Below are 21,727 nucleotides of genomic sequence, written 5' to 3' on the forward strand. Positions count from 1 at the left end.
CTTGAAAAATGACGAAAATGTCGCCGAAAGATCGCAGTCACAGATATCTTATCAGATTCAGCCGAAACTAACTTCAAACATGATAAGCGCAGTCATTGTACTGAGTAACGTTTGTGTACCATGTCAGACGAGCTTCGAAGATGAGCTCAGATGCCTCATTTCTACACAAGGCAATCCGGGGGCTCGCACTCAAGCACTTTCAATTTGGCGACTTTGCAGAGCACCAGTTGCTGTTGACCAACTAGTATATATACCCTGTTTCAACGAGCAAGCATGCCTCGATTCAAGAGCCTCGCACTAGCGGCCATCCTCGTCGTCGTCGGCGTCATTGCTCTGCTGGCCACTGTCAGTCGTATGGCACCAAATGCCTTCAAATCTCGTGCGCAGCTGTACAGGGATCACCCGGAGCTACGGGATACAGTCAACGATAAGCTAGCTGCAAAGGAGTTTGCGAAGCTGAATGCTGCACTTGCGCATGCAAAGATGCGCGGCAAGAAGGTTGGGACACCTTGATTGTCTGACACTAAGCTTTCCTTCACCCTGACTGTTCTTTCGGTCCAGAGAATCCAGGGATTGGAACGATCTGAGAGACAGAATGGTTGATGTAGCCATTGCTTTGCTCCTCTACGACTACGTGTGCGCATTGGCATAAGTCGGCCTAGCTTACCGTATGTTTGGCATCCACCTCACAAACACCAGCAATGACCTTATCGACCCTCGACCGAGAGTAAATGGCGCCTTGCCGATTGTAGCAGTCGCTGCTTGAGAGAGCTCGTACATTACGAACCATAAGTAGACAGCATTAATAGCGAGCACATGTGAATTGACCAGTTTGTACGTCAGGACAATTCGATTTTGCTTGACGCAATTGCAACGACCATCTCTGCCTCTGACCAAATTGCTTAGATTCGCCTCAATCACCGCTGAGCAAAGGACCTGCACTATGCCTACAGACGATAGCGCCAACGCAGAGATACTCTTCTTTGCTGCTCTGACAGACTTTACCAAGTCAAAGTCCTGTCAGCTTTACCTGCCTCCTCTCGATGGTGATGCAAATCGAGGAGTGCCCATCAGCCAGCTCAAAAGCCTGCTTCTCCAACAACAAGCTGCACTGCTAGACAACGATCAGGCTCGCGCTGTGCTCGAGACATGTGCAGTAGCTGTCAATCTCGAGTACATTGACTGGGATGACTCAACTTTTATTGTCAAGCCTGGTGACGAAGTCGCTTTAATACCTCCAGTCTCGGGGGGTTGACTTCGACCATGCTATGCGTCACATCTATGGTACCACGGTCACAGCTTGGCTAAATACATCAAGCAATTCATGCCTCGACTTACGGATGTTCTCGTCACGCTTAGCAATCTCCGGCCAAAGCAAACCATGGTGTGGATCTGCCTTGTCCATCTGCTGCAAGAGGTCACCCACCTCGGCTTCCATGCTTTCACCACCCCGCTCAGTCAAGAACTTGTAGAACCAGCCCCAAGTATCGCCGATGTCCAAATCTGCCTTGATGGCCTTTTGCAACCAGCTCTTGGCCTTGTCTAGCTTTCTATCAGACCAAAAGATGCGTGCAATGGTGCACACCAGGTATGGATCGGTTTCACACTTATGTAGCGCATCAGTGGCTCTTGGTATCCGCTTCGTCTTGGGTTCCTGCCAAATCTGCTCGCTCCAAAGAAGGCCACTTCGAGGGCATTCTTGAAGGGCTTTCGATAGTAATGCACGCGCTTGCGTCTCGAAGCCACCGCGGAGCTCCAACTTGACAGACTCGTGCCAGAGTCTTTCATTCGCCTTATTGGCAAGTCGAGCTCTGTCGAGCAATGCACGCGCCTTGATGAGCTTCTTGTCGTGCTCTTCCAGGCGCGAGGCGAGGATCCAAAGCGGCACAGATTGCTTGCATTGCCGCACGCCTTGAGCATATGTCTCTCTTGCTCGTGACAAATCTCCTGTGCGTTCGTGAATTTGTCCTTGAATCATCCATAGCCGTGCACTCGTTGGATATGTCGCGAGGCCTTCTTCCGCTAAGCGTAGTGCTTCAGCCAAGTCACCTTGTTGCCGCCAAAAGACTGCAGACCGAATCCAGATACGCTCTGTTCCGCTCTCCTCACGAGCACGCTGGAGTGTCATCTTGGCACGTTCCATCTCACCATTCTCTGCTTCAAGTTTGACTGCTGCGAGCCATATATCCTCGCTGTCTGGATTATGCTCGAATGACCGAGCCAAGACTGCTCGCGCTTTCGGGAGATCGCCATGAAGCCACAAATCCTTGGCGTACATCAGCCAGAGTACTTCATCCTGTGGACACGCAGCACAGGCTTTGTCGAGAACCTCAAAGAACAACGCCGTTGTTCCATGCGCCTTTTCAAAATCTGCTGCTTTGCGCCAAATATCCGCCCGTTCCGGTAGAGCAGACAAGGCATGTTCAAAGATGGCACGCGCTGTTTCTGGATGCTCGCGTTCAATCACGCCTTCGACATCGTCCATCCATGTCTCTGCACGATCTTCATCATCAACGCCTAGGTCCATGCACGCACGAATGATCGCTTGTGCTGTCAAGACACCGCCATCTGCTTCGTTCTTTTCAGCTTCCGCGATCCATTGCTCGCGAGATAGCATACCGCCGTAGCGTTGTAATTCATTCATGGCACGTTGCATGACAACGGCAACACGTTGTTGATTTTGTGCTTGCTCTTCGAGACGTGCTGCAGCCACCCAAATCTCGAAAGATGTACGAATGGTGGATCGCGCCTTGTTGAGAACTTTGCGTGCATTCTCTTCCGTTTCAAGCCGTGCAAGAGCAAGCCAAAGCTCTACAGAGAGTGGGATGAGTTCTGTTGCTCGAGCGAGTAAGAGTCTGGCATCTGCAGGGTTGTCTTCGAGACCCACAGCTTCTTTCCACAAACGAACAGAGGTTGGCACAAATTCCAAGGCCTTCCGCATCACCCTTTTCTTGGCCTTTGTTTCAGTCTCAAGACGCATGGCTTGTACCCAGATCTTGACGGATTCTGGAAGATAGGTGATTGCTTGGGCGAGAATACGTTTTGCATTGTCTGTGCCATTCAAGCGAGCAGATTCGATCCAAATGTCTTCGTTTGAGGGACAGTGCTCGCATCCTTTTGCAGCGAGTTGACGTGCCTGTACTTGACGACCCGCTACTTCCTCTAGTCGAGCAGCCGCGATCCAGCCAGGAGCATGTTTTGGATTGGTGGACGTGACAGAATTGAGCAAGAGTCTCGCCTTTTTCACATCGCCAATCTCAGCAGAAGATTGTAAGACTTGTGTGTCTAGGCCTGTTAGGTAGCCTTTCGCATCAATTGCAGTGGTTGTGCCTTCTTTCAGGGATGCTTGATCAAGCTTGATGGCTAGCACTTTATCCCTGGCAGATGCAAGATCGGCAAACACTGAGCTCGTACCTTCGGCCTTTGTTTCTGTACCAATACTCGTCTCGAGTTCTGTTGTTCGTTGAGTGCCGGCAAGAACACTATCAGGAACAGCATAGAAGCGAGTCTCCTTGTCTTGCTGTTTCAGCCGTTTATTCTTTTTGGTCAAGTCTCCCACTTCTGGTAGATTGGCCCATTCATCATCAGTGACACTCGACAAGCCTCGCTTCAAATCTGTGAATTGCGAGGCAATGGGTGGGAGTAATGTGCCATTCTTGTCGTACTTGCGTTCTTCCTCCTCTTCCCGGACTGGTTGTTTCCGCCTCCGTCTGTTCATCATGATATCTTCAATCTTATCAAACACCTGATCCGCCTCTTCATCCTCAGCATCGTATGGTCCATTCGCAAACAAGCCAGTCTCATTCTCTGGATCGGCAAACCGATCTTCCTCATCACCGTCGAGATCGCCATTAGCTTGCGCTTTCTTCTGAGCTTCAATTGCAGCTTGGAGGACTTCCTCTGTAGGCCCTTCTCTAGCAGGTCCGATATCAGAGCGTGTGGTGAAGCCTGTTGCACCACGTCCAATACCAGCGACATAGTTGGGCGGTGCTTCTTGAGTGAGGAAGGCTAGCTTGTTCATAGAATACAAGTGTGCCCTTCCTTATTGACCTTTTAGCAGATGCTACAGGGAGAGCGATAAGCAGACAAATGTACCTATAGTTTTGTCGCGCTGGAAGTGTTTCGAAAAGCATCTGACGTCGTCCAAAGCACAAACGACACAACAACGACAACTTGCACACAATCGCATCAAGAGAGAGAGAAGGGAAAGGGCCATACGCTATGAAGCAGGTCTCTGGCAACTCACTCTTCGATCCACTTCCCAAAAACAAGCGCGAAGGTCCAACAGGCGCAGGAAGCTTGTCGCGCTCCATCTCAAGTGCGCATACAACGAGTGGTTCTGGCCTGATTAAGGGCGCTAGTTATTCACATACGGATTTACTTGCCCTTCAATCACGCAGCGCATCACCGATTCCTTCGCAAATCAGTGCCAAGTATGCTACGAAATCATCGAAATTCAATAAACTCCTACTCGATGAGGATGACGATTGGGCGAGTGAACTGGATGATTCGACGCGTGCTGCAGAACGAAGACGACAAATGCTCATCAAGTCCATTGAGCATCGTCCGAGTTCCTTTGAAGCTGCTAGTTTTGCACCCCTCAAAAAAACACATTCCTATCCGCAGTATCCGTTTGTTCAGGCTGGCGCCACGGGTGGCTTGAGAACGGGTCATGAAGCCATTTTGCAAGATCCAGTGTGCTTACTGGAGTCAACCTACCATCCAACTTTACCGAGTGAGAGTGATGGGGATGCTGTTTTGGTGGGTACAGCAGAATCAGAGTCCTTACGTGAGGAAATAGGTCTACGGCTAAGTCGGATTGCTCGATTCAGACGCATCATGCAGAGTAAGCATATTGACTTGCATGCACTCAAGAAACTAGCGTGGAATGGTGTTCCTGGCGAATTACGACCCTGCGTTTGGCAATTATTACTTGGATACCTTCCTGCGCACTCAGAACGCAGAATTTCGACATTGGCCCGGAAACGACAAGAGTACCTGGATGGTGTGGCGGATGCTTGGCAGCGTGGTGAAGCTGGACTGGATCAAACGATCTGGCATCAAATCCACATCGATGTGCCGCGTACGAATCCGCTGATTCGATTATATCAGTTTCCAGCAACACAACGGTCCTTGGAACGGATACTGTATCTTTGGGCGATTCGACATCCTGCGAGTGGGTATGTTCAAGGCATCAATGATCTTGTCACTCCCTTCTTTCAGGTCTTTTTGGGTGCGTACATTGAGGGTGATCCTGAACAGTGCGATCCTGGTACGTTATCTGAGGAGGTTCGGCATGCGGTTGAGGCAGATTCCTTCTGGTGCTTATCCAAGTTGTTGGATGGGATTCAAGATAATTATATCCACACACAACCTGGTATCCAACGACAAGTCGCGAATCTACGAGAATTGACAGGCAGGATCGATGCGCAGCTTGTGCAGCATTTGGACTCCGAGATGGTGGAGTTTATTCAATTCAGCTTTCGATGGATGAATTGCTTGTTGATGAGGGAGATGAGTGTTCGTTGTACGACACGGATGTGGGATACCTACATGGCAGAAGGTCCCCTGGGCTTTTCTGACTTTCACCTATATGTGTGCACTGCTTTTTTGGTCAAGTGGTCGGCACAAATCAAGGAACGCGATTTTCAGGGGATCATGATGTTCATCCAAGCCTTACCCACGCAAAGCTGGGGGGATAAGGAGATTGAGATGTTGTTGAGTGAGGCATTCTTGTGGAAGTCGTTGTGGAGTCATTCACCAGACTTTGCACGCAAGTAGCAAGGTATATGTAATAATAATTTTTGAGGGTCATGATTATGTGAGATGCCTAGTCTCGTTGCAACCAATCCACTGGCCGTTGACGACTCGCCTTGATGGCTTGTCCGAGGGATGGATCTTGTGCTGTGGTAGACAGAATACCGAGTGCTCTTGCCCTACGCACGGCTTTCCCCAATTTCCGCTGATTCTTTGCAGACAGGCCCGTTGCTTCTCTCGGCTTGATACGACCGAGTGTGGAGATGTACTCGCTGAGAAGATTGAAGGACTTGTACTCATCCTGCGGGTCGATTCCCAGTATGGCGAAATCATCCTGGTTATAACCCTCTGCACGCCGTCGATTGAGTGGCCGTCTCGCCTCAAATGCCAAATCTTGGGGCGAGTAAATTTCACCTGCGACATCGATGCGTGGCTCAAAGTACTGTAGGTCTTCCTTTGAGTAGCCTTCCCTGCTGCGTCGTTCTTGCGTGAGACGGGATTGCTCTTGCTGTCGGAGTTGCTGTTCAGTTTGTTCTTGTCGCATGGCGGAGGATAGGTCTGTCATGGGTGGCATGAATGGTTTTGGCTTTGGAGGTCGTTTGCCTGCACATGCGATGGCTGCGGAGGAGAAGGGCCGTCTGAGCATGAGTTTGTCTTGTAGTCTCCTCTGTCTACTCTGTATATTTCATCTCTTCCCTTCAGATTATTTCGAGCACGTGTCCAGTCGCGAACAAGAAGAATAAAGACAAGATGCGTCGAGGAGATACTATACAGACTATACACTAGATACATATACAACAATGGCAGCACAGCTCAAGCCAGGCTCACTCGAGTCCATATAGCAAGTCATCCTCTTCTCTTATTCAACATCAACTAATCATGCAGCAACGCAGACTCGAGCGAACCCCAACAACCACACGTCCTCCAAGTCCTCCAAGTCAAACAACTCGCCAACACAGCCAATGCCATCGAACGCTACAAACTCATCGTTTCTGATTCTACAAAACTAGTTCAATGCATGCTTGCCACCCAGCTCAATGTCCTCGTCAGCGACACGGGACTCGCGCGTGGCAAATTCATCAATCTCAAGGCCTGGACGTGTAATAAGATGGGCACGTCGGGAAAACGCGTCATGGTGTGTATCGAGTGTGATGTTCTTCCCGATGCTCCGGTGGATAAGATTGGACAGCCGGTGCCTGTGCATATCGAGGAGCCATCCGCTGCAGCACCCATACCGGCAAAGGCTGAACCGGGCGTTTCTTCAACGACCAACTTTTATGGTAATAAAGAAACACCCGTTCCTACTAAGCCTGCTCAGCAACAGCAGCAACAGATGAAGCCCAGTGGATCACAGAGTAACGTCGCCATCTACCCAATCGAAGCGCTCTCACCCTACCAAAACAAATGGACCATTAAAGCGCGCGTTGTAGCGAAATCGGAAATCAAGCACTGGCATAATCCAAAAGGTGAAGGAAAACTCTTCTCTTGTACTTTCCTGGATGAATCTGGGGAAATTCGTGCAACTGGCTTCAATGATGCGGTGGATAAGTATTATGAGTACCTCGTTGAGGGACACGTCTATACCGTCACCAAGTGTCGTGTGAGTATTGCAAAGAAACAATTCTCCAATGTCAACAATGAGTATGAACTCACATTTGAACGAGACACGGAAATTGAGAGTTGTCCCGATGCCGCGGATGTGCCACAAGTCAAATTCAGCTTTTTGCCACTTGCAAAGCTTGACTCGATTGATAAGGATGGTATGATTGATTGTATTGGTGTCGTCAAGGATATCGGCGACGTCAGTGAAATCACCTCCAAAATGACGCACAAACCATACTCAAAGCGTGATTTGGTATTGGTGGATGAGTCTGGGTATGAGGTCAAACTGACCATTTGGGGAAAACTCGCAACAGAATTCAAAGCAAACCCTGAATCGATCCTTGCTGTTAAAGGTGTCAAAGTGAGTGATTTCGGTGGAAGGACACTGAGCACCGTGCACTCTTCCACCATGCTCCACGATCCAGAAATCCCGGAAGCTTTCAGTTTGCGTGGTTGGTATGATCAGCAGGGCAAGCAGCAAGTCAACTTCTCCACACACGCAAGTGCCGCCTCGATGGGCGCAGGCAATGGTCGTGTAGACAAACGCTACACCATTGAACAAGCAGAACGACAAAACATGGGTATGAATGAGACAGTCCCGGATTACTATGAATTGAAGGGTACCATCATCTATATCAAAACCGACAACATCTCCTATCCGGCGTGCGCCTCAGAAGCGTGCAACAAGAAAGTCGTTGAAGACAATGAAGGTGGTTGGCGCTGTGAGAAGTGTGACAAGAATTTTCCTGAACCACAGCATCGCTACATGCTGACTCTCAATGTGCAAGACCATACTGGACAGCAGTGGTTGTCTGGATTCGATAATGTTGGGCAGCTGATTTTGGGTTGTTCAGCGGGTGAGTTGCAAGCACTCAAGAACGTCGGTGGCAATGATGCAGCCTTCAAGGATCGTGTGCAGGAAGCGCATGGGTCTTCGTGGATCTTCAAGTTGAAGGCAAAGCAAGATTCGTACAACGGACAAGTCAAAGTCCGAACACAAATTCTGCAGGCGAGTCCACTGGATTACGGCAAGGAGTGCAAGTTGCTTGAGGAACAGATTGCTGCGTTTGGTGTTTGATGTGCTAGTGCCCTTAAGAATCTGGTGCAATTGTAGCTTGAGCCTTTGCTGAAGAAGTACTTGTTGTCTCCCGTTGCCTTACAGCTTGTTGCTGCTTGTGCGCACGATGTCGACCAAAATACTTGCGTGCTGTTGCGACATCTTTGAAAACGGCATGCTGTTGTGCCACTGCTCGAGTGAGTGCGCCCTCTCCCTTCTCGTCGGGGAAGAAGCCTGGAAACCAGTTGAGTTCACGCTCATAGTACTGATTGAGCATGGCTGATGCTTGATTATGCGAGAGGACTTCTTGCTTGAGCCAGTCTTCTGTTGTGATGTACTGCATAGACTTATTCAGCGGCTCAACAAAAACAAGCGATGCAGACGACGGCCCTGATTCGGAGGAGCCCAACTCGCTCGTCACATCAATCGAGCCAGATGAATCAGCAGCATCGAGTAGCTTCTGCGCCGTTACTTGATCCTTAAACGTGACGATTCCAGCACCCGTCCGGTAGCCATCTGGCTTTTGCCGATTCGCCTTGAAGGCGACTGGTTGGCCTGCTGTTTTGGCGAAATAGGCAAGGAGCTGCTTTGTCTCCTTGAAGCGGATGCCGCCCCATGCCTGCCACCGGACTGAGGCCATTGCAGTTGTCTAGATAGTAGTAATAGCAGTAGTAGTTCTTGGACTTTTTGTCGCCTGCTTCACGTGCTCGAATTTCTAAATTCACGTCGCGTCCAATGAGCAAAAGACGCGACATATACAGATACACTTACAGCTAGAGACGATAGAGACAAGCTACAGCTAGAGACAACGAGTTACGGCGCCATGGCAACTGTCGACGCACTCTTTGCTCAGGCAGCAAACCAACAAAACATCCAAACCCGCCCATCCCTCGCCGTCAAACTCGAACCACCGCAACTTCGTCCCATTGCCTTCCGAGTCTTTACAAAGAAGTACGGCCTCACTCTCAAATCAGACGCTCTCGCACTACTCGCACAACATGTCGGGCATCGTTGTGGCGCGACGTGGCGAGCGACCTGTGAGCCTGTGTTGGATGAAATTGCGAAATCCTGGAAGAGACTCAGAGAGACGGAACCCATTGTCGCTGAAGCAGGTCTAGCGCCCATCATCCGGTCACTCAATGTACCGCATGCTGCTCGACCAGCAACTCTGGCACGAGAAGAGACGTTGGTGGCGGAAGCAGCAGGTCTGCAAGTGGGACAAACACTAGAGAAGCTTGATCGCAACAAGTACCTGCAGTGTATCGATGCCTTTACCCAACCACAACATCGATTCGTAACAGAGCGTGCACTATTTGAGCAACTTCCAGCGAAAGAGGTGCGCTTGTTGGCTGACATTACAGCCAGTGCACAAGTATGGCTGGATCGCTATGCATTCTTGAAAGCACGCATCTTGCGCCATGCATCTTTTCAAACACGTAGCTTTGCCAATCAGCAAGGTGCCTTTCACAAACTCACTACAATCAAGAACCTTCTCGGCAGGCAAGGTGGCGACTTTATGCTATTTGGTTTGCTCGTCACAGGTGCAGATGGTTCCCTCCACCTGGAAGATCCAGATGATCAAATCAAGCTCGACTTGACAGAAGCGACATTCGGTGGAGGCTGGTTCGTTCCTGGCTGCTTCGTCTTGGTGGATGGACATTACAAAGAAGACGGCGTCTTTCTCGTTGATCAGATGGGTCAGCCGCCAAATGAGCTTCGTGAACAGTCCCGCAATGTGTATGCAGGTTTCGATGTGCTTGGCGTTGGGATTGAACGTTCCCAGGAACGTCATTTGCTCAAAGCAGAACAAAGCTACAAGGATGCCAAGATTGTATTCTGCAGTGATGTACGGCTGGACGACATACGCTCCATGAAAACAGTCAAACAAATGCTCGGCAACTATGAGGTCTTACCGGTTGGTGAAGCGCCATTGGCTATTGTACTGATGGGCAACTTCATCTCACATCCACATCACACGAATGGTTTCTCTGCAACGTACAAGGCACTCTGGGATAGACTCGCAACCATGCTTGAGGGATTTCCAAAAGTATGCGCACAAAGCAAGTTCATCTTCATTCCAGGCTCCAATGATCCATGGTCTCTTGCTGGTACAGTTGTTTTGCCTCGCCAGCCCATCCCAAAGAGCTTCCTCAATCGTGTTGCTCGAGCAGTCAAGGATGTCACCCTGGCCACGAATCCCTGCCGATTGAGCTACTTTACGCAAGAAATTGTCATTTGTCGCGAAGACTGGTTAGAACGATTCAGACGTCAGAGTGTTGCTACAAAGGCAAAGCCTACACCAAGAGCAGACGATGAAGATGAGGCGATGGCAGATGAAACACAGATGGACACGCCGGTGCTCGATGGTCTCGATCAAATCTCACAAACATTGGTCAGGACGATACTGGATCAATCAACACTCAGCCCTTTTTCACAATCTACACGACCGACGTACCCAGGGTACAGTGCTTCCTTACGGTTATTCCCCTTGCCAAATGTTCTCGTCTTGGCGGATGGCGCATTGCCTAGCTTCCAACAAACGTATTCTGGTTGCCTTGCCATGAGTCCTGGGCCGATGGCACAAGGAAAGGATGGGACCTGGATCGAGTACTGGCCAGCTGAAAAATCTTGCGTCGAGAAGAAAGTCTATGTACACTAAAACCCATTGCACTACAATTCAATACCTGGATGGCTTGCTCTTGTGTCTTCCTTCGCACAATTGAGCCACATTGTATTCCCGAGAAACGTTTGAATTGTAAAGTCTGGAATGAAGAATGGTACCATCAACAAGTACTTCTCCTGTATATCACAACCAGCTGTCCCTCGCTTAGCCTCAAACTTAAGCTCCAGGTAGTCATACTGTAAGACATCGCGATCATACAATTGAACCGTGATTATTTGCGGCAGATTGTAAGCTCGTGTTGCTGTTGCGCATGGACCCAGCAAATCACAGCTTCTTGGACAATGAGGCATTGGAGGCATCTCTTCAAGCAGCTCGGTTTCGTAATTCTTGAAGCCACACCCTCGAGAGACGGCCTCAGAGCAATCGATCATATCAGATGCACATAAGACCGGCTGGCTTCTAGTACTTAGACTGTTGATTTCGCAGGCTATTGAGTCAGCTTCAATCACCTCCTTTGTGTGTTCTTACAGTTGTATTGCCAGTATGTTGTACGATTCTTCATGGCTTCCAGTGCATGAATGAGTGTCTTTACCAAAAGTTGTCCAATCTTGTCGCCTCTCAACAAGACAGGATGGTCTTTGATGGCTTTGTTGCCGACTGAGCCCCAATGGCCATCATAAGAAACCTTGACTGCATTGGTGCCAAGTTCAGCTTCATTCCAACACAAATTAGCTAACCATTAGCCGTGCCACACGTATCGTCCGCAGCAGTCTTACTTTGAGTGGTGTAGCGCCTGCCATCACTAGCGCCAGATTCCTCAGTCCGTTGTGGAAGCATATCGTAAATCTGGGTTTTCAAATCCAAGCTACCGACATCGACATACTCTTCTGACATGATGATGCGTGCGTTGTACTTTGGTGCACCTAGAAGCGAGAATTAGCAACAATGCCTTGTATCAAACTCATTGAGCAAACCTCGAGCTCCGCATGAAAAGTAGTGTCTGGCGAACCAGAAACAAGTGTCATTGACCCAAGCAGGTATTTGACCACCACAAATCAAGATCTTCCCTGGATGTTTGGAATAGTCAACTGTAATGACCATGGCCATGTAATCATCCACAGAAGCGGTGTAATTCGAAGGGTAGTCGTGATAACAAACTGTTATCAGCAGGAATGATGAAGTAGGAGAGGACTTACTCTCTGTAGTGGGTTTATCAGGACACGTCCGATGAAGCTGAGGAAGGTGGCTTCCGTTGTAGTAGCAGAAATCTTTGTACAAGATGTTGTCTTGGGCTTGGACACCGATCACAGTGAGTAAAATGATGCCCACGTACTTCAACGAGATCATTTTGCTTGTTCTGCTAGGTGACTATTTCGAAGGTACAGCAGAGGGCTTGTAATGCAGCATACAACTGAGGTCAATAGGGCGGATATCGCTATCTTCGATTGGTGCTGCAAGCCGATAGGCATGTCGTATCGACCTTCCCCTTAGCATCAAGCGCACCATGAATTAATGGAGATGATCATCGTCACAAGTGATCATTGGTCCGCAGCTGACGGCATGGAAATTTTGGAGGGCGGAGACCCTGTAAATTTTCAGGGGCAAGAGATAACTCAGAGCACCACCAACGTTTCGAACGTTTGACAACCTAAAGATAATGATATTGGTAAAGTACCTAGTTCACAAATGCGTCCCACGGTGTTGCTTCTTGGTGCCTCTCACCATACAATCGAGTTGAATGATATTGCCAATAAAAATTCCAATCGTTGAAATCGGAATAAAGTAAGGCATGACCATGAAAATCTTCTCAACACGAGAACATCCATCCTGGTTCTGTTTAGACTCAAACGTAACAGTCAAGCGATCGGACTTGGTCTCGTCGCGGTCGTAGATCTCGGCTGTGATGCTTTGTGGTAATTTATAACCTGGGACTCCCTTGAGGCACGGACCTACACGATCACAATCGCTCGGGCAACGAGGTCTCGGAGAGTCCTGCCCAGTCTGTAGGTTCTCAAGAGTAGTGTAGCCGCAACCAAACTCGACAGCACTAGGACAATCGACTAGCTCCGATACGCATGCTACTGGCTGAAAATTCGGAGCCAGGCTTCCGACTTGACAGGCTATTGCGTTAGTTGATGCGGCAACACTGGTTTCGCGACTTACCGTTGTACTGCCAATACCTCACTTTGTCTTTGTTCCTGATTCCTTCCAATGCACCGATGATCGCCTCCCTGAGCCACATACCGACTGCCTCTTCATCTTTCATAATAGGTTTGTCCTTGATCATGTAATTGTCAAGGGCGCCCCAGTAGCCCTCGTATGCGACACGAACTGCGTTGTCGCCTGCTTCTCCTTCCTGCCAACAAGAATCAACTGTGTATCAGTATCTACGAGAGGGAATGATGTCGCTCACGGTGTGTCATGTAGTAAATACCATTGCTTGCGCCGTTATAATGTCGCTTTGGAAGGAAATCGTAGACCTGCGTCTTGAGGTCTAGACTGCCGACGTTGACCCTCTCTTCCGACAATGTGACACGGACGTTATAGAATGGAGTAGCTATGATGGTCAGCCACATCGTACTTGTGCATGCCGGAGATTTGTACTTACTTCTGTTGCCGCATGCGAAGAATCTCCTGTCAAACCAGTAGCAGGCCTCTGTAACCCAGTCAGGCGTATTCCCGCCACAAATCAAGATTTGCCCAGGGTGCTTGTAATGGTCGACTAGCGTGTCCACATCGACATTGGCTGGTCGTGTGTAATTAGATGGCCAATTGAAGTAACAGACTTTTCGTAAGCAATTGTTCAATCCTTGATGAGCTCACGATGGTATGTTGCTTTATCAGGACAAACATGGTGAAGACTTGGTAGCTTTCGTCCGTCAAAGTAGCAAAAGCTTTGTGCATGCGAGTGACCTTGAGCTTGTGAAAGGACGCATTTTGTCAGCATCAAGAGCGATGCTAATACCTTGATCAGAGACATGGTGGATGTGGATACCAATTGAGATACCGGCTTGCTTTATATGCAATTGTTATCTGTTGCTTGTAAGAAAAGTGGCCGGGATGGTGATCATCCTCACACGATAGCGACGTTGCATCGGACCGCCAGCAAGTGCAACTTGAAAGGACTGTAAGGCGCCTTGTTTGCTCCTGGTATGCAGGGGTCTGCAACACGATATGGCATTTCCAAATTCGCTAGGATTGAGTGATAACGAGATTCCGCTAGGGCCACACCAGGAGAGAACTTGCAACGAATGAGACGCTTGCTGGACTGAAAGATTGTACAGGGCCTACACCTGAATATCACGGATGCTTGGACTTCGAGCGTACCAGGTATTCGTTGAAGAGATGCTACAAGAATGAGTCGACCATTTGAGCGACACGCGCACGTTGCGAGAATTCACCTGTCCCCGCATTCAGAATGGCTTGCTTCACTTTGCCGTCCTCATCCTTGACTCCCGGATGAGGTGGTGTATCATTTGCAGGGGTCACGGACTTTGTCTGAGGACTGTCAAGACTCGGATGCCTGAGACCATGCTGTGCTGCTGTGGCTGCCGCGGCCGCATTGGCTTTAGCTGCTTCTTTCCAAGCGGCAATATCGGCTTCCTCTATCTCCTGCCAAGAGACATCTGGCGGCGTGGCATCATCCAGGCTGAGCATGACCATGCGCTGTACGGCTGGAGTGGCATTCTCGCCAAAGAGATGCGGCGCCAAGTTGTAAGCAAGATGCAACTCGTGCGCTGCCATGGTGGTTTCTTCCAGCTTGACAGAACTCCGTCTTCGCGCCATGGCATCTTGAGAGCTCTTCTCGTCCAACTCGTCTATGACGGATGGCCCCGGATTTTTAAGAGATGGTGGTAATACAATCGGCTCTCGTGTATGCGTCCAGACAGCATCTCCACGATTTGTTCGCACTTTTTGAATCGTTGCTGTTAGGATATTCCGGAGATGAATGTCCAGCGCAGATAAGATGAGCTCAGGAACTTGGGCGCTGACGCCTCCTAGTAGGCCGTTCTCAAGCGCTGTAGCTAATATGCGATCTTTGAGAGTTTCCGGCTCTGGAAGCTGGTAGGATTCCTGAGCAAGCGGTACATGAAATCCCTTGAGAATATCGTTGTGATGTTGTGCTAGATCTTGTTAGCTTCTTTGTCTCCGAATCACTGCCGCATACAAGTGTTAATCTTTTGTTGCGATACAGGCACCCTGGGTAGCTTTGCAAACCGCGTTTCAATCATAGAATTGGGCATGGTCTTGGCATTTGCTTCAGGTTTCGGAATGGACTTCAATCGACGCCGCTCACGGGTTGGCAAGCCCATCACTTCGGCTTTGAGCCGTTTCGCATGAGGATCTCCCTTCATGCGTGGCGGTTCGCGCCGTTTCTTGCTCCATCCAAGAGAGTTCGCTATCGCAGGCGGTGGCTCCTTGTAAGCATTTGATAGCAACGTGAGCATAATGTCATTGTGCAGCTTGATCGTTCCATTGACCAAGATGGGTTGTAGCTGCTGCTCGAATTCGTTGCGAGTCAAGCGCGCCGTTAGAAAGTCGGTCACTTGCCGTTAGTATATACTCACGAGACCTTCCGATACAAGCCCTACCAATCTGCTGATACGCCGACCATTTCTCTTTCAGTACCTCGTGCAGCTTATTAAGGGGCACATCAATATCCACGCGCGCAGCAGCCGATCTATCAGCACCAGATGCGACCGCAGGTGTCGCTTTGCCATTGCTGACTGTTTTCCGCGCCTTGGATGCGCTGTCAGGACCAAAGCTCTCTTCAGGCGACGCGACGGGTGATGAAATTGGGCTTGCCCTGTTCGCATCGACCATGGACACTGCCCCGTCAGACCGGCCCAGCTACCTGGATATGCGCCGCGGTCCGTGGGGGTGTCGTTGTTGACGCTTCGGCTAATTTGAGTCTGGCTGGTGGCATAGAATAGTCCTGACTCTGGTTACCCTAATACTGTAGCAGAATGAAGGGTGCTCAGCATTCTACGAAGAGCTGGCTAATGGTACAGGCGTTATAGTGAGGATGCAGATACTACTCTTGGCGAACGAGCAAGTCTTCGCTTGTCAAATACCGCTTCACGTCGCCAATCGTGCACTCATTCCGGTGGAAAATACCAGCAGCCAATGCAGCTTCGCAGCCAGTCTCCATAAACACTTCCTTGAAGTGCTCGGGCTTGCCTGCACCAGAAGATGCAATGACTGGAATTTTGACGGCAGCCTTGACATCTGCGACGAGTTCAAGGTCGAAGCCGCTGTTGCTACCATCTTGATCCATGCAATTGAGCAGAATTTCACCACATCCAAGAGCTTCCACAGCTTGAACCAGCTGCCTGACATCGAGATCACGCGCCTCGCGGCCTCCAGAGACGGTGCATTGATACCAAGCGTATTCCTCGCCATTCGGTCCTTTCCGAGACGTCTTGATGGCGTGGTGCTTTGTGTCTTTCGGACTAGCCACGTATCGGCGCTTGGGGTCCACAGAAACCACGACAGCCTGATTACCGTATGCTTGAGAGATGGCTTCCAAAGCAGTCGTACCGTCTGCCTTTTTGTCGTTGGCGTAGTACTTCTCCGCAGCGTAGACGGCATCGCTGCCAATAGACACCTTGTCGGCTCCTGCATCAAAGTACATGCGCGCAACATCAAGGGCACTGTGCGTCGTTCCATCAGGATCTGTCGTATCCTTGATGCCTCCACCGACTGTCATTGGCACAAAGACTGTCTTTGCCGCTTGCCGTAGCACCTCGAGCATAGGCGCCTCTGCAGCACGCGCATTCCTGAAGGACGTGATATTGAGGAAGGTGACTTCATCAGCGCCTTCTTTGAAGTATCTCGAGGCCAGCTCGACAGGCTTGCCAAGATTCCGAACATCGCCTGCTTCATCCTTTTCACGCACATCATATTGGTCGCCTTTTGTAACGACGAGGTCGCCCTTGTCATTTGAGCGCACGTCCAAGCAAGCAATAACTCTGAATGTCAAACCACCACGTCCAGGCTGCTCGCAAATAACGGTTGCTTTGCCAGTGATTGGTTTCCGCACCTGTTTCTTCAAGAAGGCCTCGAGGATCTTAAGTCCTGCAGTACCGCTTTTTTCAGGGTGAAATTGTGTAGCAAGGCAGTTCTCGCGTACTGCAGCACCAACGTATTCTTCTGTACCATACTTGGCAGTAGCAACGCTCCAGCCGCCGCCGAGCTTTTGGTCCATCTTCCGCGCGTACGTGTGCACGTAGTAGTACTTGGCATGGGGTGTGATACCGTAGATGGCTGTATCAGTTTCATCACGAACAACGGCAGAATTCCAACCAATACAAGGAACGGCCTTATCGGCATCATCGAATTTGCGCACGATACCGGGAATCACACCCAGACCAGGGACATCGGGTGCTTCTTCGCTGCCTTCAAAGAGCGCTTGCATACCGACGCAGATGCCCATGAAGGGTTTACCGGCATCGATGTAGTGTTTGAGGGGTTCTGCATAGCCCTTGTCCCGCAAGGAAGCACAGACATGGCCAAAGTTGCCGACACCCGGGAACAAAAGAATCTGATATAGTCAGTCAGGAAGCCTTGGAAGCGCATGTAAGCATACCTCGGCCTTTTCGATCTCAGAGGGATCCTTGACGAACTTGTGCTCAAAACCAATCTGTTCGATGGCATTGCAGAGACTTTGGATGTTACCGGCGCCATAGGACAAGATGGAAACGGTTGGTTTGTATTCCTCAAACTTGGGAACTTTAGAGGGAGGTGAGCTCATTGTTGCGAGCAGATGCAAAGAAGCAGGAAGTGGATGCGCAGGCTGTCGTGCGAGCGATTAGATCTTGTCGTGTGTGGGAGGGTTGGAGAGATGCAGGAAAGGCGAGAGAAGCAGGGACCTGCTTTATAGGGAGCGAGGCCCTTGGACTGGCGGGGCGATCTCCCTCGTGGGACGCGAAGGCCTTGCGAGAGGGAGTGGCAGAGTCTGGCTTTGGGATGTTTCCTTGTGAGTCTTTTGCGATCTGTGTAATTTTTTGTGGACGAAGCAGCAGCACGCCCGGTGTTTGGGCCGATACGCCGGACACGGTTCTATGCGTTGAATATACGGAAGAGTGTCTATAGTGAGTCAGACGGGCCTCGAAGATTTGTACATGAAGTATCCTCCTAAGTGCTAAGCGAACAAGCAAGATAACAGACAAGCACTACTCGAAGCAGCTGCATCTGTGAGCACTTTGACTTGTTTCGTGACTCACATGGCATAAGAGCGGTCTCAGCTCCCTGCATACCCTGAAGATTTGTCGAGTGACACAATACTGGTCAATCCTGTTTCAAAGAAGCCTGAGGTCTGGACTTGCTAGGCTGCTAGCAGTCACAGTGTGGCAGCCCATCTCGGTGCTGTGAGCCTGCTGGACGACGTCTTCCTTCCTCTCCCTCTTCCTCCCCACGACCAACACAGTCAAGACAGAACGCGAGAAAGTGAGAAACAGAAAGAAGCTGAAGCAGAGCATCCAGAGCAGGAGACACTTCGTACTTCACAGACAAACAGCTAGCTAGTGGAAGGATATCCGCATCTTCTTGTATCTTGCACATTACACTACTACTCCCGCAGAAACCATATCTTAGGATTAGGAAAGAAAGCAAAAAAAGAACATTTCTCAATAAGACTTCCGCGAACTATGGCAGACTACAACGATGACGACGACCTCTTCAAGGATCTGTAGTATGTAGACCCCATGCTACACCAATTTGACGGAGATAGCTGACACTTTATAAAGCGGCGACGAGGATGAACAGAAGAAGGAAGACAGTGCAAGGCCAGCCGCTGCTGTAGGTGGCGCTGCTGCCGCCGCCGCTGCTGCATCAGATGCTACTACAGCTGCGGCTGCCTCCGACATTGCAGCGCAGCTTCAACAACAGGCAGCCGCTGCAGCTGGTGGATACGCGTCTAATAATACGCAAGATCTCGCTGCTCAGCTGAGTGCTGCTGCTGCTAAAGCCAGCGATCCGCGTGCCTCTGATCCACGTATGCAACAGCAACTCGCCGCCGCTATGCCACAAGCTGCACCGGTCGCCTTCCCAGGCCAGCAACAGCAATCTGCCGCGCAACCAGGTGCAATGCCTGGGATGCCTACACCTGAGCAGATGCAGCAACTTCAGCAATTTCAGCAGTTTCAAGCAATGCAAGCTGCCCAACAAGGCTTGCCTGCGCCGCCTCCCTTGCAGCCTCAGCAGATTATGCAAATGTTTAATTCTGGTATGGCACAGCAGCAGCAACAGCAGCAGCCACCACAGCAGCAGACTACACCGCAGCCTGCTCCTACTCCTGAGGAACGACCGAATGTGACGTTGAAGGATGACGGGTATGTATTGCTCAGAGTTCGCGATCCAAATGACGAGGGACAATTTTGCATAATCGAGATGGCTAACCAAGTTTAGAAAAATGTTCATTGGCGGTCTCAACTGGGAGACGACAGATGAGTCGTTGCGCAAGTACTTTGAGCAGTTTGGTGCTGTTGCTGAGTGCAATGTCATGCGAGACGGCACGACAGGCCGATCGCGTGGTTTCGGTTTCTTGACTTTTGCTGATCCAAATTGCGTCGACAGTGTCGTTGAAAAGGAACACTTCCTAGACGGCAAAATTGTTAGGAAAAGATCTCTCTGCGACCCCCTTACTAACGCCTAGATTGACCCCAAACGCGCCATCCCACGAGACGAGCAGGAAAAGACTGCCAAGATGTTTGTTGGTGGTGTCCCTGCCGACTGCGACGAAGAGGAGTTCAAGGACTTTTTCAAGCAATTCGGCCGTGTCATTGATGCAACACTCATGATGGATAAGGATACCGGCAGACCGCGAGGCTTTGGTTTCATCACATTTGATGCAGAATCGGCCGTTGAACGGTGTGTTAATGCACATAATCTCAATATCCATGGCAAAGGCATTGAAGTGAAGCGAGCAACACCCAAGGGCGGTGGTCGTGATCGTCAAGGTCCAGGCGCTCAAACAGGCCACTACTCTGCACAGAATGTGTTTGGTGGTACCGGTGCCAATGCTGGTGCTGCACCGCAACAAGCAGCTGCATACGGCGGTATGTCATCTGCTATGATGGCGCAGTACTATCAGCGTATGCAAGCATGGATGCAGCAGATGCAAGCAATGGGCCGTGGTGGTGGTATGGCAGGTGGAATGATGAATCCAATGATGATGCAGCAGATGCAACAAGGACAGATGCAACAGCCCCAGCAGCCCAGTGGCGCGCAAGGCGCGTGGCAGCAGTCGTATGGCGGACAACAGTACGGACAGCATGATGACGCTCAGGAGGACGGACATAAGCCGCCTACAGGACCTCGGGAACCTCTGCCTCCTCCAAATGCGCCAAGCGGCCCCTCTGGGGGAGCGCGACGCGGTCCACGCGGTAGTGGCGGCGGCGGCGGTGGTCGAAGTATGAGTGGAGGTGGCAGTGATGGTGGCCGTAGTGGTCGCGGTCGTGGTGGCTACCGTGGATCTACTCGGTTCGACCCTTATAGCCGTTAAAAACGCATCTTTTACAATCTTGCTTATACATATCGCATAGAGTTAAATCTCACCATCTATAGACTCCCAAGTGACGCTTTTGCGATCAATGTCTGGGCGTTTGCGCATTCCAATGAAGTACACTTCAACAGATTCTTTGCGTGAGCTATCCGGCTTCATAACGTGCACCTGTCGGAAAACCTTCTTCATACGGTCCTTAAGTCCTGCAGCCTCTGGGCCATTAAAAACTTTGCACACAAAATGACCGCCCCGCTTGAGTGTGTCTATGCAGAAGAGAAGGGCACAGTCGCAGAGATCCTGATATTAGTTGGTGTTGAGAAAGTGATGAACCATACGATAGACGCGCCGTGGTCAGCTGCCTTTAGACCTGTCGTGTTGCTCATCCTATAATGCGCCATCAGATACTGCTGAGTATGGTATGCACCGCCATTCGGGAGGGGAACAAACATGTCGCTCAGGACTACATCCACAAGCTTTGGCCGAGTCTCTTCGATATCACGGTGGATTCCTGCTTCGTCTTGCAAGGCATCTGCAGACAAGACTCGCTTCTCGAGATCAATGTAAGATTCTGGCTCCAGGGCATCTTCAATAGCCGCGAGAGCCTCTGCATCTTCAGGATCATCCTTGCGCGCTGGCGTCGAAAGGGATATGCGACGTCCACGATCTGGGTCAGAGAGGTAGGTGACAATGGCATTATGAGTTCTCCGAGACAAAAAGTTTGCTTGCATAGAAGAGACTCCCTTTGGTGGAGTTGCCGGCAAGATGTCAATGCCAAGCACCCGTCCTCTTGCACCCACATTGGAGATGGCAACTTGTGACCACGCACCAGGAGCGAAGCCAAGATCCACCACAGTCTGTCCCTTTTTGAAGATTTTGTGCTTCTCGTTGATCTCCATGAGTTTATAAGCAGATCGGGCTCTTAGCTGGCTGAGCTTTGCGTCTTTAGCAGCTGGGTCTTTGACTTGCCGAGCCAGCCAGCGAGAAGAGGAAGCTGTTGTCTTGCAGCGGATTTGTCCATGGATGTCAAAGACACGCAAGAGTGTCTGGGGAATGGAGAAGCAGCGGTGGCCCTGGCGGCATCCGGGCATCCCTTCCCAAAGATCCAGTTACCAGTAGCAAAGTAGCTTCTGTGTGTCTGCTTCTTGCTGCGTGTGAAATTGGGCGGCGCGCTCCTGGTTGCCGC

The 21,727-nt window shown here is 50.3% G+C and overlaps 14 protein-coding genes across 14 annotated transcripts; 6 read left to right on the forward strand and 8 right to left on the reverse strand.

The window, feature by feature from the left end:
- Position 1: 1 nt before the first annotated feature.
- Positions 2–513, forward strand: BCR37DRAFT_397721 (uncharacterized protein; the record flags this gene model as incomplete). The annotated part of the gene is made up of 2 exons (XM_040871738.1): positions 2–244; positions 291–513. Exons 1-2 carry the CDS (start codon positions 141–143, stop codon positions 511–513), a joined length of 327 nt encoding a protein of 108 aa, XP_040726345.1. The 5' UTR covers positions 2–140.
- Positions 514–943: 430 nt separating this feature from the next.
- BCR37DRAFT_391918 (uncharacterized protein) lies at positions 944–1,255 on the forward strand (the record flags this gene model as incomplete). The annotated part of the gene is made up of 1 exon (XM_040871075.1): positions 944–1,255. One exon carries the CDS (start codon positions 944–946, stop codon positions 1,253–1,255), a length of 312 nt encoding a protein of 103 aa, XP_040726346.1.
- A 12-nt stretch (positions 1,256–1,267) lies between these two features.
- BCR37DRAFT_264163 (pre-mRNA splicing factor prp1) lies at positions 1,268–4,131 on the reverse strand. The gene has a single exon (XM_040866731.1). The coding sequence runs from the start codon at positions 4,019–4,021 to the stop codon at positions 1,280–1,282; it is 2,742 nt and encodes a 913-aa protein (XP_040726347.1). The 5' UTR covers positions 4,022–4,131; the 3' UTR covers positions 1,268–1,279.
- On the forward strand, positions 4,122–5,821 carry BCR37DRAFT_378341 (rab-GTPase-TBC domain-containing protein). The gene has a single exon (XM_040869025.1). The coding sequence runs from the start codon at positions 4,222–4,224 to the stop codon at positions 5,779–5,781; it is 1,560 nt and encodes a 519-aa protein (XP_040726348.1). The 5' UTR covers positions 4,122–4,221; the 3' UTR covers positions 5,782–5,821.
- On the reverse strand, positions 5,622–6,421 carry BCR37DRAFT_378342 (ribosomal protein S18). Its single transcript, XM_040869026.1, has one exon. It carries the CDS (start codon positions 6,401–6,403, stop codon positions 5,831–5,833), a length of 573 nt encoding a protein of 190 aa, XP_040726349.1. The 5' UTR covers positions 6,404–6,421; the 3' UTR covers positions 5,622–5,830.
- A 136-nt stretch (positions 6,422–6,557) lies between these two features.
- BCR37DRAFT_386511 (replication factor-A protein) lies at positions 6,558–8,437 on the forward strand (the record flags this gene model as incomplete). Its single annotated transcript, XM_040870445.1, has 2 exons — positions 6,558–6,589; positions 6,643–8,437. The coding sequence occupies 2 exons, from the start codon at positions 6,558–6,560 to the stop codon at positions 8,435–8,437; spliced, it is 1,827 nt and encodes a 608-aa protein (XP_040726350.1).
- Positions 8,438–8,515: 78 nt separating this feature from the next.
- On the reverse strand, positions 8,516–9,056 carry BCR37DRAFT_391923 (uncharacterized protein; the record flags this gene model as incomplete). The annotated part of the gene is made up of 2 exons (XM_040871076.1): positions 8,516–8,528; positions 8,560–9,056. The coding sequence occupies 2 exons, from the start codon at positions 9,054–9,056 to the stop codon at positions 8,516–8,518; spliced, it is 510 nt and encodes a 169-aa protein (XP_040726351.1).
- A 122-nt stretch (positions 9,057–9,178) lies between these two features.
- Positions 9,179–11,498, forward strand: BCR37DRAFT_378346 (DNA polymerase epsilon catalytic subunit B, Dpb2). Its single transcript, XM_040869027.1, has one exon. The coding sequence runs from the start codon at positions 9,240–9,242 to the stop codon at positions 11,073–11,075; it is 1,836 nt and encodes a 611-aa protein (XP_040726352.1). The 5' UTR covers positions 9,179–9,239; the 3' UTR covers positions 11,076–11,498.
- Positions 11,310–12,552, reverse strand: BCR37DRAFT_264295 (uncharacterized protein). Its single transcript, XM_040866736.1, has 4 exons — positions 12,236–12,552; positions 12,014–12,196; positions 11,816–11,962; positions 11,310–11,771 (listed from the first exon to the last, which is right to left on the reverse strand). The coding sequence occupies exons 1-4, from the start codon at positions 12,384–12,386 to the stop codon at positions 11,545–11,547; spliced, it is 708 nt and encodes a 235-aa protein (XP_040726353.1). The 5' UTR covers positions 12,387–12,552; the 3' UTR covers positions 11,310–11,544.
- On the reverse strand, positions 12,553–14,211 carry BCR37DRAFT_264355 (uncharacterized protein). Its single transcript, XM_040866737.1, has 6 exons — positions 14,047–14,211; positions 13,863–13,997; positions 13,648–13,824; positions 13,453–13,596; positions 13,203–13,412; positions 12,553–13,159 (listed from the first exon to the last, which is right to left on the reverse strand). The coding sequence occupies exons 2-6, from the start codon at positions 13,984–13,986 to the stop codon at positions 12,720–12,722; spliced, it is 1,095 nt and encodes a 364-aa protein (XP_040726354.1). The 5' UTR covers positions 13,987–13,997; positions 14,047–14,211; the 3' UTR covers positions 12,553–12,719.
- BCR37DRAFT_264292 (transcriptional regulator of RNA polII, SAGA, subunit-domain-containing protein) lies at positions 14,212–15,953 on the reverse strand. Its single transcript, XM_040866735.1, has 3 exons — positions 15,632–15,953; positions 15,208–15,585; positions 14,212–15,163 (listed from the first exon to the last, which is right to left on the reverse strand). Exons 1-3 carry the CDS (start codon positions 15,861–15,863, stop codon positions 14,388–14,390), a joined length of 1,386 nt encoding a protein of 461 aa, XP_040726355.1. The 5' UTR covers positions 15,864–15,953; the 3' UTR covers positions 14,212–14,387.
- On the reverse strand, positions 15,644–18,017 carry BCR37DRAFT_378355 (imidazoleglycerol-phosphate synthase). Its single transcript, XM_040869028.1, has 2 exons — positions 17,629–18,017; positions 15,644–17,583 (listed from the first exon to the last, which is right to left on the reverse strand). The coding sequence occupies exons 1-2, from the start codon at positions 17,791–17,793 to the stop codon at positions 16,075–16,077; spliced, it is 1,674 nt and encodes a 557-aa protein (XP_040726356.1). The 5' UTR covers positions 17,794–18,017; the 3' UTR covers positions 15,644–16,074.
- A 423-nt stretch (positions 18,018–18,440) lies between these two features.
- On the forward strand, positions 18,441–20,605 carry BCR37DRAFT_378358 (uncharacterized protein). Its single transcript, XM_040869029.1, has 4 exons — positions 18,441–18,732; positions 18,788–19,372; positions 19,449–19,653; positions 19,696–20,605. The coding sequence occupies exons 1-4, from the start codon at positions 18,689–18,691 to the stop codon at positions 20,542–20,544; spliced, it is 1,683 nt and encodes a 560-aa protein (XP_040726357.1). The 5' UTR covers positions 18,441–18,688; the 3' UTR covers positions 20,545–20,605.
- BCR37DRAFT_378362 (FtsJ-like methyltransferase-domain-containing protein) lies at positions 20,544–21,676 on the reverse strand. The gene is made up of 2 exons (XM_040869030.1): positions 20,880–21,676; positions 20,544–20,841 (listed from the first exon to the last, which is right to left on the reverse strand). The coding sequence occupies exons 1-2, from the start codon at positions 21,630–21,632 to the stop codon at positions 20,587–20,589; spliced, it is 1,008 nt and encodes a 335-aa protein (XP_040726358.1). The 5' UTR covers positions 21,633–21,676; the 3' UTR covers positions 20,544–20,586.
- Between the last annotated feature and the right edge of the window lie 51 nt (positions 21,677–21,727).

This window comes from Protomyces lactucae-debilis, assembly GCF_002105105.1.
Source record: "Protomyces lactucae-debilis strain 12-1054 chromosome Unknown BCR37scaffold_6, whole genome shotgun sequence".
Classification (NCBI taxonomy): domain Eukaryota; kingdom Fungi; phylum Ascomycota; class Taphrinomycetes; order Taphrinales; family Protomycetaceae; genus Protomyces; species Protomyces lactucae-debilis.